The 17,085-nt window shown below is 39.0% G+C and overlaps 1 protein-coding gene across 1 annotated transcript in view; it reads left to right on the top strand.

Annotated features, from left to right (window-relative positions):
- dnajc17 (DnaJ (Hsp40) homolog, subfamily C, member 17) overlaps positions 1-17,085 on the top strand; it is an 88,119-nt gene that overhangs the window by 13,395 nt on the left and 57,639 nt on the right. Inside the window, exons 2-5 of the mRNA XM_057858966.1 lie at positions 12,567-12,636; positions 13,900-13,958; positions 14,054-14,141; positions 14,289-14,365. Of these exons, the coding sequence (XP_057714949.1) occupies positions 12,567-12,636; positions 13,900-13,958; positions 14,054-14,141; positions 14,289-14,365 (294 nt within the window). The remainder of the gene's footprint in view (positions 1-12,566; positions 12,637-13,899; positions 13,959-14,053; positions 14,142-14,288; positions 14,366-17,085) is intronic.

The raw sequence follows: 17,085 nt of genomic DNA, 5'->3' as shown, positions 1-17,085 counted from the left end.
CAGGAAAATGAGTGACTTCCGGCTTCGGTCTCGCATTGAGGAGGAGGGCGCTGTGACGTGTACGGTAGAAGACGTCCTCTTCACGCTACAGTGTACTGTTGTGTATGAGGACGAAGGATTCAGCTGATTTTGCGGATTAATACTTTTATTTTTTGCATCACGCCAGCCAAACGGCTGCAGAAAAATCATTCTTTATGCGGGAGAGGCGTATGTGCCTTTTTGGAGTTTCAAAAGGTTCCCATTCACCGTGGATATTTACTGTGGGACCATTGGACTTACAAAGAAGTGAGTAAACATCTTGTTTTGTATTATGTCAAATACGAATACAGTGATTACAAAGTAAACACTATAAAATTCCTTTAAATAAAGGACTACTTACGTTTGATCATTGATAGGCATGTAAAAAGCTATCCTCACGCTCATTAGCAGTTAGCTGTTAGCACGTTAGCTACACAACAATTCCAGCCACCCTCCTCCAGGGAACGAACTGTAAATTGCTCTCCGCCGGGCGGTTTGCCGATCCGCAAAGAAACTCGACAACCGGGTCGTCATGTCAAATAATCCAGGCTAGTTATGTGTGATTTTCCACTTCGAAGACTTTGAAACATCCCTCGGTTCGGGTTAGCATGTCGGCTAGCTGTCACTCCTTCTGGTCTGTTTACATTCTCCGAAGCCGGGGAAGGGAAATGACATATGTCCGATTTAGGTGTCATAAAATATCGTTCGGCAGGTGTGACAGTAAAGGTAAAGTCGACTGTTTTGACCATTATGGAGTAATTTTGCCATGTCGTCTTGGATAAATGGATTTTTATTATTTTATATTCCTTTTAGCACAAGTTATTTGTCATGACCATGCCATTTATTTAGCAATTGGGGAAAGTACTTGGGTAAAAAGAATATCCTGTAAAAATATTGAAGTAAAGAGACAGAAACAATGACATTTTGCCGCTCTCTTCGTCGCGTTTTCCTCATTGTGAATAGTTCCCCCTCGACGGGCTGACTGGTCCTTCTCAAGCCATTTATATAGCTATTGGGGAAAAATACTTGAATAAAAAGAATATCCTGTAAAAATATTGAAGTAAAGAGACAGAAACAATGACATTTTGCCGCTCTCTTCGTCGCGTTTTCCTCATTGTGAATAGTTCCCCCTCGACGGGCTGACTGGTCCTTCTCAAGCCATTTATATAGCTATTGGGGAAAATACTTGGATAAAAAGAATATCCTGTAAAAATATTGGGAGTAGAGAGACTGAAACAATGACATTTTGCAGCTCTCTTCGTCTCGTTTTCCTCGTTCTGAACAATTCCCCCTCAATGGGCTGAATAGTAAAACCGATGAGCCTAGTCTACCGCTGACGTCATCCACCTGTTGGGGACGCTAAAGCCCTATAATTGTAGGCGTGGCTAACCGGCAGATTAAAAGACTCATTTCTCGTCATCTGCGCTTTGCTAAATTGTTGTATATGGTCGAATCGTCTCAAAATATGATTCTAATTCACATAATAATGCCATTTAAGACTTTTTTTCTGGTGTCGTATGCTCTTTAAGTATACAAAAACTTATTGTAAACAATAAGAATTAAAGTATGAACATTTATAACAGCTTGTATGGCTTGAACAATGTACATTGTCAAAATCAATATGCCTGTGCAAACATGTCATTGTAAGACAAATGACTTACAGCTTGAACAGTACACTTCAAAAAGACAACTTATTGTTAATGGCTGCTGTGACATATTTACTTAACACAAGTGTTTACTTCAAGGTTTCAGTTTTGTTTTTTGTTTTTTTTCCCAGTGCATTTTTTAATACATGCAAGCACACATGAACCCCCACACAGAGACACACACATTAAAGCTACATTGATCTAATGCAGTGCTTCTCAATTATTTTCTGTTACGCCCCCCAAAGGAAGACGTAAATGTTTCGCGCCCCCCCAAACTCTGCCGCCACTGTAAATAGTATCATTTGTCTATAATATTACTATTATAAGTACGCCTCTGCCTCACATTGTATCCTCTTTTTTCTATTAGAGAAAATAACAGAGATCAACTTATAAAGTACAACTTTATTCACATTGTTTCGTTTGTAACAGAAAAGACTTAACGCGCATCAATTTGCTTGAATTAAAAAAAAAAAAAAAAAAAAAAGTCACATCCAAACTGTAAAAACACACTCAAGGTACATTTTTGACCATTTGATACTGAAAAATAAAATCAGTAAACAAATTCAAATTGATTAGAAACATTAACTCATGAAGACAATATGCCAAAAAATTTGACCGAAAAAACAAAACTGAATAGAAGAAAAAAGTGTTTTTGGACAGAGGGACAGTTTTTATTTTCGCTGCTCGCTGCTCCCAGTATCACCTCCAGTTTGCAATGATGATATTGCACTGAGCATGCTAACAGTGCTCACTGGTTTACTGATATAACACTGACAAAGCGGGACGATTGTTGGCAATATTCGGCACGTTTTCGCTGAAAAACAACCAAGCGGCTTATCAATGAGATTGGGGTCTAATATCTTTAAGTGGCGTCTTAATTGATTTGGCTTCCGGCTGTCCGCTATAATCATTTTTAGAGACAGTAAACAGTGGTCTTTCCTCGTCTACCACTGTATTAAATGTCAAAGCCAAAAGGTAAATGGCCCGAAAAAAGCGCATTCTCGGCGGCCGAGGGAGAACCGTAGGCGAGGGCGGTCGTCGTGACGATCCCAAGCCGAAAATGGCACTTCTCGGGCGGGCACGTGAGAACCGAAGAGGACAGCGGGTCGCTGCGTGAGTCCGGCCGGAAAACGGCTTTCGAAAACGGTGCACAGCTCTCCAGCTATTCATGAGTCTCTTCCGTGTGCTCTTGCTTACTTCAAAAATACTGCGCGCACTTTGAAAATAAGAGCGCCACTGCCACCCACTGAGTGGATGTGCAAGTACACTTTATTCTAGTACGGCAAAAAAAAAAAAAAAAAAAAGCATGTTCCCCGAGGTCACACGGGCCACCCCTGGCATCGCTCTGCGCCCCCCTGGGGGGGCGCGCCCCACTATTTGAGAAGTACTGATCTAATGACACAGAATTAAGCATGTACAGAAAAATTGCTGGGGCCATAAAACAGTCATATTAAAATTTTCACTGTTGGATTGTACTTTATGCTGAATGCTTTACTATCATAACAGCCATCAGAAATCACACATAGACAGAGATACACAATAACGTGACATACTAATTGCTAGATGCAGTCCATGCCCAATCCACTCATTAAGTTCAGCTGTTTCGCCAAGGTTAGAGCCGCTATCCGACTCCATCACGTTTATTTGTAGCGTTAGCCGCTAGCGTTAGCCGCTAGCGTTAGCCACTAGCGTTAGCCTGTGGCTTGGCTACTAGTAGAAAGCATCCTCTTTGGAAATCGTGAGAACAAGGGAGGACAGTGGGTGAAAGCCTGTCTGGATGCCGCCAAGAGTCTATTTAATGTCGGGTGAAAGTTTGTCGAACCTCCCTTAAGCCACACTCCATCACGTTTGCTTGTAGCGTTACCCGCTAGCGTTAGCCACAGGGCTCTTGTTTGTCTGGCTTCGTGATAACCACGTGACTCCATACGTAAGCACACTTTCTGCTTTCTTAAAGGGGAATGAACATTGCCGAACAACACAGAGTCAAAGCGGGATGAAAAGATGATATTTTCTTGTTTTATTAAATTACCGAATTTACCGTCATGGTCAAAATTACGTCAGTCATCGTGAAGAATTTCGGTGCCGGTAAATTTTCGGTTTACCGCCCTGCTCTAATTCACCGTCTGTTTTGGTCCAATTTTTTTATTCAGGAGAAATATGGCATTTGAACAGGGGCAATGTAGACTTTTTCTATCTCACTCTGGCTTACGACGGTTTTGTGTGAAGTACCAAGTGTGTTGCAGCTAATAGACAGGCCTCGTGTGTAAAAGATGTATTTGCTAAATGAGAGCATCTGACATTACTTATTACTCACAAATGGACGTACTTAAGCCTGCTTCACGTAGATCATTTACTATTTCATTTAATTTACAACACACTCTTACACATTTTTTCTCTCCTTTTATGTACACTTTCTCCACGGTCCATTTTCAGCAGATATAATTGATGTATCGTTTTCCCAAGCAGCACATGGGCTCATAAAAAACTCAAGTGGTGCTACAAAAATGTATTAGAGGCCGCAATTGATTTAAAGCACTTTCCCGGCAAAACATGCGGTCAAGATCAACATTGAAAATATGATTGCATGGCCATTAACATATACTGAACATGAACTAGTAGTATACATAAATAGATTTGTATTAACAGACTCAATCTCCAAATCACAGCAACACAGCACAAGATTTAGAAATATATAAATAAAAACAATTAAATGAAATCATATAATAAAAAGTGAACTACAAATTGCACCAGAGCTATGTATTACATTAAGTGGAGTCATGTGTCGCCTTGGTTATAAAATGGTTTTTACTGATATTGACTAACACTTGCTTCTTGTTGTTCACCTTGTCCTCCACATTTTTTGTTTCATAAACCCAGCTATTCTTTCCACATAAACCAAGTGATTTATCTTGTTTGAAACCCAATCATTCTGTACGTATGTCAATCAGGCCATGTCTACACGTAGCATGTTACAATATTTGAAAATGGCAGTTTGGAGAAGGCACCCTTCAAATCTCAGAGACCTGTAGCAGTTGGCCAAAGAAGAATGGTCTAAAATTCCAGCAGAGCATTGTAAGAAACTCATTGATGAATACGGGAAGCGGTTGTTCGCAGTTATTTTTGTCTAAAGGTTGTGCTACGAAGTATTAGGCTGAGGTTGCCAATACTTTTGTCTGGCCCATTTTTTGAGTTTTGTGTAAAATGATAATGATTAATTTCCCCCCCCTATTTTCTTTTCTGTTTTTTCATTGCAAGCAAAATAAATGAAGATATTACTGCCAAAGCATTTGTAATTGCAATCATTTTCTGGTAGAAATTGAACATTATCTGACAGAATTGCAGGGATGCCAATACTTTTGGCCAGCAGTGTAGCTGTTTAGCTGCCATATATGCTTGTCACTTGCCATTAAAAGTAGAGTTGTCAAAGCATTTTAAAATGATATCTGATAATATTGACATCGGTTTTTCATTATCTGTTTTGGGCCAATATGCAAATGCCAGGTCCACTTATCGTCTGCCTGTGTTTCTGGTGTTTGTTTTTTTTTTGCCCCCAGTTGGTGCTTAGGTGTTATTACTTTTCATTAGTTCCAGCACTTTCTGCTGCTTTCTCTTGCGAATGAGAGCGCTTCCAATAAAACTGGAGTGCAACTTCTGGTTTTGACGTGTCTAGTCCTGGTGGCATTTGAATAGTGAAAAGCATCGTCCGCTAGTGTGGAAAGGATTTTTGGCTGCCCAATATCGTCTGGGCTGAGCGAAAAGAGAAAGCAGTTCGATATGCAAGAGAAAGTAGTTCAATCTGCAAGAGAGTACACTTCGTTCTTTAAGCTAATCAAAATCTTTTATGAATGATTGCTTTTGTTTGCAAACTACACTTCTTTTCTTTTTTGAGTGACACTTTTCATTTGCAAACTACCTTTTTTTTTTCTCTTTTTAGTTTTGGAATGATTCTTCATATACTCCATATACTATCAGTTGCTATTCAAATTGACATGTGGTAAATACTTTGCATTATTTATGACTTTATTTCATATTATTGACACAATGTTTTGTTGTTTTTAGTTTTACAAAAATGTATCAGTGCTCTTGTCAAGAGAAAGATGATCACAGTAAAGCCAATTCAACTTTACTCCAGCATCTGACTTCATTTTACAGCCGGATGTGCTGGCTATCTGTAGATTTGTCTACCCACAAACACTCTGAGGACAGAATAAGTGCCTTATTGGCACTTTGCACTTGTAATTGATCCAAAAAACTTTCCTCATTATATCAAGTGAAGTTGTTTTTTTTTCCACAGAATGTTTATTTGGAATTGGAAAACCTTGAAGTTGTTACATTTAGCATTATTAAAGGTTCCAGTTGGGTATAACAGTACAACTAGCCATAATATGCTAAGTTCACGACCCAAGAGTTGAATTGTGCAAGGAGCCAATGATGTGCAACATAGCTGCTCCCTGCCAGATTGCAAGACTGATGATAGAGTCTAGTAGTCAAACACCTCGCTTGTCTCAACGGTGTCAAACATTTGCTAGATTTACAGCCGTTGAAAAGACGTGTTTATCTTGTCTACATGCTACAAATGATTACAAACCAGATAGTTTTGGGAAATTTGTATTTTTAACTCCTTTTTTACTGTACAAATCTTTACATCACCGTCTGTTTGGCTATTCTACATTTCCCCAAAATTAGCATACTTTATTGTCACAGTTTTTTTTTTTTTTTAAATCATATTCAAAATATTTCTAACATGGTCAAAATATAAACACATTTATTTTGCGATTTCTTTGTATTTACCTCTAAAATTGAAAATGAGTGTTTTAATCATTTAATGAATGTTTACAATGTATCTTTCCTTATTAATATTTGTTCATAAATATGACTGAATGTAGCGTTTTGTTTCAGTCTAATGTATTCAAAGTTTATGTAAATTCGCTGAATATATTAAAGTGAAGTAATGTTGTCATCTGATTTCCCAATAGGTTAATGTGAAGTGTTGTTACAAACTCTCCATGAAGGATAATATATACTATAAATTGGCATACAAAATAGTGTGCTGAAAAACATAAAATAAAATAAACCATGTGGTTTTCAATTTTCTGGCTCATGGATTGCAAAATGTTAAAAACGAACAGGCAAAGTTTGAGTAGTATTGCTTAAGTCCCCCCCAAGAAGGACCGATAAAATGTTCTTTGTGGTTCCTTTGATTTTGTCAAATGTGTTTTGGCCTAATATCAACCCAAATGTCCTTCTAGTAATATTTGAATGTCAATAAATCACAATTTGTTCCAATCTGGTAATATTTGAATGTCGGTAAATTACTATTTGTTCCAACTTGAGATTTATAGAACACACAGAAAAAGGGAGGAGGAGATGAGAAGGGGAAGTAGGCTTAGAACAACAATAAGCATGTGTATGGCGCCATTCCCCAGCTTTGCGTGTCAGTTCAGAGCTGTACGAAGTGTTTGCCAAGCATCGAGACGAAAGGCTTCTTAATGATGACTGGTCTCTCCTTGAACTTTGTTTGTTTCAACCATCCATGAAAAAATGGAGTGAGAAGACAGAATTTGTGACTGTGCGTGAAGTCAGAGTGATTATTAAAAAAAAAAAAAAAAAAAAAAAAGACATACCTTCACGCCAGGAGGCCAAGGTGGTTGTGGCAAATGACTAATCAAGGTGCCTCATTTCATTTGACCTATAATGTGTTGGCAAGAGACTGATTTATGCTTAAAGGAGTTATGTCAACGTCATGTAGAAAAGAAAAGAGGCAAATCTAGTAACCCTAACCCCCGCAAAAAACAAACATATAGAGTGGTATGCAAAAGTTTGGCTACCCCTGATCCTTTTTAGGTTTTTCCTTTGTAAATCACGGATTATTTAGAACAAAAATGTCAGTGAAACATTATATAGCAGATAAACACTGTTATATTCGAGAAGTCAAATGAAATTCATAGGATAAACAGGAGTGTGTAATAATTGTTTAAATAAAAATTGGCCGGTGCATGAATTTGATTAGTTTTCAACTTTTCACTCATTACAAAATCTTTACTACTAATTTTTGGAACTCAAAATGTGTTTGATAAGCTGACTGATCTTGACCTATCAATCATGAGAGAAGGCATTTAAGGTGGCAAATTGCAATTTGTTCTCCTCTTTGCATCATCTCTGAAGAATGGAAACATGAGAGACTTAAAAAAAACTGTCAAGTGATCTGAAAGAAAAGATTGCTCAACATTATGGTTTAGGGGAAGGATACAAAAAGCTGTCGCAGAAATTTCAGCAGTCAGTTTCCACTGGGAGGAACATAGTAAGGAAATAAAGACCACAGGCACAGTTCAAGTTAAGGTTTGGAGTGGAAGGCCAAGTAAAATCTTGGATAAGCATAGGCAAAGGACGGCGAGAAGAGTCAAATTGAACACACAGACCAGCTGCAAAGACCTACAACACTGCTGCAAATGGTGTTACTGTGTATCGGTCAACTATTAATCATTGTTTGCACAATGAGATGCTGTATCGGAGAGTCCTGTGGAAGAAGACTTTGCTGAGCACATGCCCCAAACAGTCGCTTGAGGTACAGTGGGGCAAATAAGTATTTAGTCAACCACGAATTGTGCAAGTTCTCCTACTTGAAAATATTAAAGAGTCCTGTAATTGTCAACATGGGTAAACCTCAACCATGAGAGACAAATGGTAAATGGTAGAAAAATCACATTGTTTGATTTTTAAAGAATTTATTTGCAAATCATGGTGGAAAATAAGTATTTGGTCAATACCAAAAGTTCATCTCAATACTTTGTTATTTACCCTTCGTTGGCAATAACGGAGGCCAAACATTTTCTGTAACTCTTCACAAGCTTTTCACACACTGTTGCCGGTGTTTTGGCCCATTCCTCCATGCAGATCTCCTCTAGAGCTGTGATGTTTTGGGGCTGTTGTTGGGCAACACACTTTCAACTCCCTCCACAGATTTTCTATGGGGTTGAGATCTAGAGACTGGCTAGGCCACTCCAGGACCTTGAAATGCTTCTTACGAAGCCACTCCTTTGTTGCCCTGGCTGTGTTTTTGGGATCATTGTCATGCTGAAAGACCCAGCCACGTCTCATCTTCAATGCCCTTGCTGATGAAAGGAGATTTTCACTCAAAATCTCTTGATACATGGCCCCATTCATTCTTTCCTTTACACAGATCAGTTGTCCTGGTCCCTTTGCAGAAAAACAGCCCCAAGGCATGATGTTTCCACCCCCATGCTTCACAGTGGGTATGGTGCAATTCAGTATTCTTTCTCCTCCAAACACGAGAACCTGTGTTTCTACCAAAAAAGTTCTGTTTTGGTTTCATCTGACCATAACACATTCTCCCAGTCTTCTTCTGGATCATCCAAATGCTCTCTAGTGAACCGCAGACGGGCCTGGACGTGTACTGGCTTCAGCAGGGGGACATGTCTGGCCGTGCAGGGTTTGAGTCCCTGGCGGCGCATTGTGTTACTGATAGTAGCCTTTGTTACTGTGGTCCCAGCTCTCTGTAGGTCATTCACTAGCTCCCCCGTGTGGTTCTGGGATTTTTGCTCACCGTTCTTGTTATCATTTTGACGCCACGGGGTGAGATCTTGCATGGAGCCCCAGATCGAGGGAGATTATCAGTGTTCTTGTATGTCTTCCATTTTCAAATAATTGCTCCCACAGTTGATTTTTTACACCAAGCGAAGAGTAAAAAGTTAACAAAGAGTACATAACAAAGTATTGAGATGAACTTTTGGTATTGACCAAATACTTATTTTCCACCATGATTTGCAAATAAATTCTTTAGAAATCAAACAATGTGATTTTCTGTTTTTTTTCCCACATTCTGTCTCTCATGGTTGAGGTTTACCCATGTTGACAATTACAGGCTTCTCTAATCTTTTCAAGTAGGAGAACTTGCACAATTGGTGGTTGACTAAATACTTATTTGCCCCACTGTATGCCAAAGCACATTTGATTAACCAGCTTGGAATAAGGTTCTGTGAACTGATGAAACAAAAATTGAGTTATTTGGGCGTAACAAGGAGCTGTATGAAGAATACAGCATTCCAAGACAAACATTTGCTATCCACATTAAAATTTGGTGGTTCCATCATGTTGTGGGGCTTGTTTGTCCAGTGCAGGCACTGACAATCTTGTTAAAGTTGAAGGTCCCATGGATTCCAGTCAACACCAACAGATTCTTGCAAACATTGTTCTAGAGTCAATGACAACGTGTAAGTTGCACAGGAGCTGGATATTTCAACAAGACTAAGGCATTCATGCAGAAGAACAAGTAGTCCCCAGACCTGAATATTATTGAAAATCTATGGTCTGATTTGAAGCGAGCTATCTATGCTCGGCAACCATCAAACCTGACTGAGCTGGAGATGTTTTGTAAAGAAGTATGCTCAAAAGTACCTTCAACCTGAATCCAGACCCTAATTGGATGCTATGGGAAGGGTTTAAAGTGGGGATGTCCCAATCACATATTTTTGCACCGGAGGGAAAGTCACATGATTTTGAGAAAGAGTCCTGATCCGATACCGAAAAAAAGTGTTTTTCGCCTTAATAATGTGAATTATTTTAAAACAAGAATAACATAGAAAAAATGCATGTCTTTATTAAATGCTTAATTGAGTGATTCCACTCAAATCTGCTCACGCTGCTGACAGCCCTCACTTAGACACACGAAATGAGTTGCCACAGCACACTACCGCTAATGTTTAACAGGTTAAACGATGATTGATGAATTCAGCGTCTTTAAAGGTAGCGCTCCCAAGCTTCTCTATCAAGATCAAAGCTTCAACTCCTGTTAATCATTGTTAACTTTAACAAGCAACTCCAGTGCACTGCCTGACCAAGAAAAGCAATAGACCCTACCCACGTGACGTCACAACTCCGCTCTCCTGACTGGTGCCGCCCAATTGTCCGTCAACACATCGTGTTTACCTGTTAAGGCTACGTACATTCCTCCTATTTACGGCGTGTTTTTCTGCTCGTTAACATTAATAATCAAAATGGTGAAGGCGTATGTGGCGGTCGGTTGCAATAACAGAGAAGATAGACGGAGAGACTTGAAGTTCTACCGGATTCCGAGAGACCCGGAGAGGAGAGAGCGAGATGGGCTGCTGCAATTCGACGAGAAAACTGGGCTCCAAACGATTACCACAGATTATGTAGTAGTCATTTTATATCTGGTAAGATGCATTTAATATATATTTAGAGGGTTTTGGGCTGACAACCACAATTAAGATCATTGCTAGGCTAATCGCCGACAACATACACGTTTGTATGTAGTGAGAGTGCTATCGCTAAACCATATAAACATTAAAAGCCCTAGCTCCATTGACAAATGACATGAAATACATTAGACTTCACAGTGGATGTTAGCAAGAACAAAAGAGTTTGAATTGAAAATTTCGTAACTCACCTTTCCAAGCACAAGATAGATTCCTGCCGAATTTTCGTGGACGAGGACCTGTTTCACCCAACCAGCAACGAAGTATTTATAAGCCTCCAAGCTCTTAAAGTTTTTCAAACTTTCGTGAGAATAGGCTGATTTTGTGTGGACAAGATAGTTGTAAATATCAGGGTAGCTAGCAGAGACAGCGGGTCGAAAAACATCGATTTAGGCATCAAATATGGATCTGGCGAATTGATAAACTGAAGCTTTTCCACATAACGCCTATTGTTCAACGCATCAAGTGAGTTTACGGCATCCGAAAGCACCGCGTCTTCCATGAAATGCATTATAAATTGCTCGATCAATTGAGACCATTGATAATACAGACACAAAATGACGGACAAGGGGGCGGAACAATACAGCGATCACGTGATTTTGTGACGTCGGTGGGTAGGGTCTATAGGAGGGAGAGTGAGAGGCTGTACGAGCATGATGCAAAAAAACATAATATATATTTTTTTAATTAAAAACCCGATCCTTATCACCTGATTCCAGTCTTCTGGATCAGGACATCCCTAGTTTGAAGGCTGTTATTTCTGCAAAAGGAGTCTATACTAAATATTGATCATGGTTTTGTTTAGGGGTACCTAAATTTATGCACCAGCATTTTTTTGTTTAAATAATTTTTGTACACTTTCTGTTCGTCTTATAAACTTCATTTAACTTCTCAAATATTACTGTGTTCATCTGCTATATAGTTAAAAAACTTGTTCCATTTTAAGTGTGAAACGATGATGCGTTGTTGCTTTAAGTACTCCACAACAAGACGCTGGATTTAAAAAAAAAAAAAAAAAAAGTACAATTTTCCAGAATACTACTAAGAGATTCATTTGAGCTGGATATTCACACTGTCCACAGTGATAGAAAAACGATTGAGCATTAACACCTTTATGGTTTCCTTTTACTGCATTACAGCTGTATCTCTAAAGAAAGTATGTTTTATCTGCAATTCTGTTGTATTACGTTCACGTTGCACAAACCTGAGCAACGCCTAGCAATACTGCTGGTATTATTTAAGTAAAGCATTAAACTACGTAGTTTGGTTAAGTTTGTTTAGCCCGTGGCAGTTATTCTAGAAAATGGCTATTTGCCTGTCTTTTACCTGAGTGTTTTTATGAAGTTGAACGATAGATTGATTACTGATTGGCAGTATGTCCTATACCCAACCTTTCATGGGTAGTTGACTGCGGTATGCTCTTCAGCACTTTCTATCCATTAATATGTCAGAAGGACAGAGAACAGAATCGGCTCAGGTGTTGAGTACATCCAACACATACAGTCCCTGATTTTAATTTAAACAAAGTCAGGGTCCTGAAAGATAGAATTTTGCTTTGCCAAAACCAATGCCAAAATCTTTTTGTGGACATCTGAACATGTTCCACTGTGATTTACACTGAACATTAAGTACATGAAGACCTTTCTGTGTTATTCTCTTCTTTCAGATCAAAAAAGCCTATCGACAGAAAGCTTTGAAATGCCATCCAGACAAAAACCCAGACAACCCAAAAGCAGGTAAGTTATATTTGTTACCTGTATTTGGATTCCCCCAATTCCATTGACTGAAACATCAACTAGTCATTCATTTAACAAAATTGGAATCTGGATGCAATTGCGATATTTTAGGAGATTAGAAATATTTTTGAAAGATAGCAGCAAAGGTTTAAATGAAATCTGCATTAAATACATTTAGTTTGGCTCTGGTCTGATTTTCTAGCCAGACAGAACTATTCAAATTACATCCCGTTTTTGCTTTGTGGAATCGTCTGGCAGTCAGTTGCAAACCCGCAAATGTATAATCACGCAAGGAAATCTCTTTATACCTTTTTTGTCAGAAGGGCAAAAACACACCTTGGAAAAAAGACTGGCCAGTGTTTCAAATGAGGTTATGTGGCTTTTGGATTGCTCAGACAATTTCTGGTTATGTCATGCGAGAGAAAAAGAGAAATTGGTGGGGTTTGAGCTTGAGAGGGATAATGTAAAAGCAGGGGGTCGGTTTCCCAGAAATGGAAAAGAAGCGGTTTGGAGGGCCTCAAAACATGAACCCACACACGAACAGACTTTGCCCCAATCGCACGAGACTGCAGCTAGTCTGGGATATGCGCCCTCTCTGGGGAGGGCTGCATGCATTTGTGAGGTGAGTTAGGATGATTATTTTTTTAGTTGGAGGTCATCAATGTTGCTTGCCCCCATCCTTTCTTCTTTTTCAACCCCAAACATTGTGAAAGTTTGAGCTGCCTTATGGGCATGGCAGGTCTCACAAGATGGATTTTAATTGGAGCCTGTAACAACTTGTGTGTATGTAACCTGACCTTTCCTGGCCGTATCATCCCCAGAGCCTCCTTTCAGGTTGAATTTGCCAATCCCCATTGGGAGTAACCATACAGCCTCGCCAGCCATCCCATAAGAGAATAATTAAGTCTGGCTAGTATAGTGCAGTAGTGTTGCATGATAGGGAGTACTTCTGGTGGTTTTGTATGCTTTTGTGTGTGTGTCAGATGACAACTGAGATGGTGGGGAATATTGTGTGGTAGTGATGATTGTGGCATTGGCCCATTTAGGCACTCTAATGGAAGACATGGAGCTTTTGAAGCTTTGTTGGGTTGTGTCCAGAGAAATTGTGACTGTTTTGGCATCTATAGAACATCAGACAATAGCTACTCAAAATCTATGTATCAAAGTTACAAATTGAGACCTTGTATTTTACTGAAGAAACAGATCTTGTGGGTTTCAGTTTCAATTTGTACTTTTCTTACTGCTCTCTCTGTACTGCTGTAGCGGAGCTCTTCCACCAGTTATCTCAGGCTCTGGAGGTGCTTACCGATGCTGCTGCCAAGGTAGGTCCACTGAGCCTTTTTACCTTTCTTGTATGTTTCAGCATATGCATACTCACAAATCACTTACCTGACATATATGACTATGGTGTTTTCAGGCTGCCTATGACAAAATTTGTGCTGCCAAAAAACAAGCAGAAGAACGAAACCGCAAACTTGATGACAAGAGAAAGAAGATTAAGCTTGGTAGGTTCCCTGTAGAAACAGCAATTTAGAACTGGTTCGTGTTCTATTTCATCACTTTTATTTTCTTTTGTTTAAAGTGGTATGCAATGCTATTTGTGTGGAACCACATAACCTCTCAAAGGGCTAACTCTATCTCTTGCTTTACAGACCTTGAGGAAAGAGAACGACAAGCAGAAGCTCAGACCCAAGATGAAGTGCAAATTACAAGGACACTTGAAGAAGAGGTGAGAAAACGACTAGTTAAAGAGGGAGTTTAGACATTCTAATTTCACTCAACTACCAGGCCTGACGCAGTAAGCTAATGATGCGTTTTATTTAGTTTTTTTTTTTTTTTGTCAAGTTTTTCATTTATATTGTTTTGAAAGCTTCCAAAATTTCGGTGCCATGAACGAATACTCAATCTTTTCACTGCCATATCATAATTATGTGTAAAATCATTAGTTGATGTAACGTGACTTGACATAGTTAAAAAATGCACTGATAAATAAAATGGTGTAAATGCTTCAAGATTCAGTCATATTATACAGGTATGATGCCGTATGGCTGCTTACCTCAGTTAGATGTTCCCAAGTATAGACCCTACTCACATGACGTCACAACCACGCCTCCGCGCCATATTGTCCATCAACTCGTCGTGTTGACGCATTACCGCTACGTAAATTCCTCCTATTATGGCGTGTTTTTCTGCTCGTTAACATTAATAATCAAAATGGTGAAGGCGTGTGTTGCGGTTGGTTGCAATAACAGAGAAGATAGACGGAGAGACTTGAAGTTCTACCGTATTCCGAGAGACCCAGAGAGGAGAGCGAGATGGACTGCTGCAATTCGACGAGAAAACTGGGCACCAAACGATCACCACAGATTATGTAGTAGTCATTTTATATCTGGTAAGATGCATGTAATATATATTTAGAGGGTTTGGGGCTGACAACCACAATTAAGATCATTGTGAGGCTAATCGCCGACAACATACAGTTTCAAATTCAAGATGCTTATTTCTTCCACCATAATTTTTTTGGAATAATATTTAGCTGGTACCAAGTGAAAGAAGTTAAACAGGTGTGTCCAAACCTTTTGCAAAGGGGGCCAGATTTGGTGTGGTAAAAATGCAGGGGCTACCTTGGCTGATTTACATAGAACAATATATTTAAACAAATTTTAGCAAGCCCTTCTATGTGTCACATTTCCTTGATTATTTTTTTTTAATTCATAATTTCAATAGTCTCGTCTTTGTGGCGTTCTCTTTTGACACTCGGGCTCTTGCGAAATACTGCTGCTGTGAAATTAAACTAGCTTCAAGTTGCTATAATTTCTCGCTGCGTATCTTCCCTGTAATGTTGTCGTACATGTCAGCCTGTCTTGTTCGGTAATATCATTATCGCGTCACATCGAACTCTTTGAAAACAGCGACTGTCTCTTTGCAAGTAAGGCAGACACAGTTGTTGCGTATTTTATTGAAGAAATAGTCCAATATCCACCTATCCTTGAAGCGTCGGCCATCGCAGTCAACTTTTTTTTTTATCGATTGTAGACCTGAAACGAATACTCGAGCAACTCGAGTAACTCGAGTTTAAAAACTGATCCGAGTAATTTTATTCACCTCGAGGAATCGTTTAATTTTGCCAGCTCTAAGCATCACGTTTTGCCCGGACTACTTTTAATGCGGGACAACGCACTGATGTGCGTAGAGGAAGAAGCAATTACAAAAAAAAAAAAAAAAAAAAAAACACTGCAGCCGACAGCCGGTACAAACTACGCCAACATTGTTAAAAACTACGCCCGCATAATGCTAGTAGCAGGTAGTGTCCGATGCGTCTCATAGATATCGCATGCATTTAGGACTAGATGTGAAATGACAGACTCAGCTGCGTCTGGGCAGCATTAGTAAACAGCCGCCATCTTTAAGCAGTAGACTTCTGATGGCTAATAAATATAACGTTACTGTCACTCGCTCACGTACCGTTAGCCCTTCGGAGGGCTACGTTTCTATTGATTATGACCACTGTCGATGCGTGGCTAACGTGTCTTACAAACAGGCTTTATTTAATCTGTAAAAACACAGCGCTGTAGAGTAATGAGGGTGTAAAATTAAAACATAATAAAGCTAACTGTCAGTTTTAGCTCAGTAGTCATTGCTGAATAAAACACCAAGTAGCACTGGTCCCTAATGTGCTCCAATACAGCAGGTATCATACATTTATTTTGAACACTACTATAACTTAAAATCCTATCAGTACTTACAGTTTAGACTAACTTACAACTTAACTAGAACTTAAAAATAGCTTAACACAAATGGAAATTAAATTGAAACACGTGGGAAAAACACATAGCTTTCAAGTGATGTATGTTATCAAGCGTAATTACATTTTTAGATAAGAAATATGTTTTTTATGAGATCTAGAAGTTTTTTGAGTGAAAGCAGTGAATTTTTTTTTTTCTAGTCACATCTTAGATGCAATTGTTGGCTGTTATCAACAATGTACATCAAAAATAAACACATTGATTGACTGAAAATGGTTGAATATTGGATTAAATGTCTTTTTTTATCTCATGTATATTTATAATTGCTCTTTACCCCCCCCCCCCAAAAAAAAAAAGTTTTATCCAATTACTCGATAAATCGATAGAATTTTCAGTCGATTACTCAATTAGTAAAATATTCGATAGCTGCAGCCCTAATTGATTGTCGCCATTTTAGAAAATTGGAAGTAAAGGGTCACACGGGGTAATGTTGGTTAGAGTGCTGCTCTTAAAGTTTTTCATACTTTCGTGAGAATAGGCTGATTTTGTGTGGACAAGATAGTTGTACATATCAGGGTAGCAGATGTCAGGCAGAGAGGGCAAAGACAGCGGGTCGAAAAATATCGATTTAGGCATCAAATATGGATCTGGCGAATGGATAGACTGAAGCTTTTCCACATAACGCCTTTTATGCAACGCATCC

This window comes from Corythoichthys intestinalis, chromosome 15, assembly GCF_030265065.1.
Source record: "Corythoichthys intestinalis isolate RoL2023-P3 chromosome 15, ASM3026506v1, whole genome shotgun sequence".
Taxonomy (NCBI): domain Eukaryota; kingdom Metazoa; phylum Chordata; class Actinopteri; order Syngnathiformes; family Syngnathidae; genus Corythoichthys; species Corythoichthys intestinalis.
This window is presented reverse-complemented; position numbering and strand designations above follow the sequence as displayed.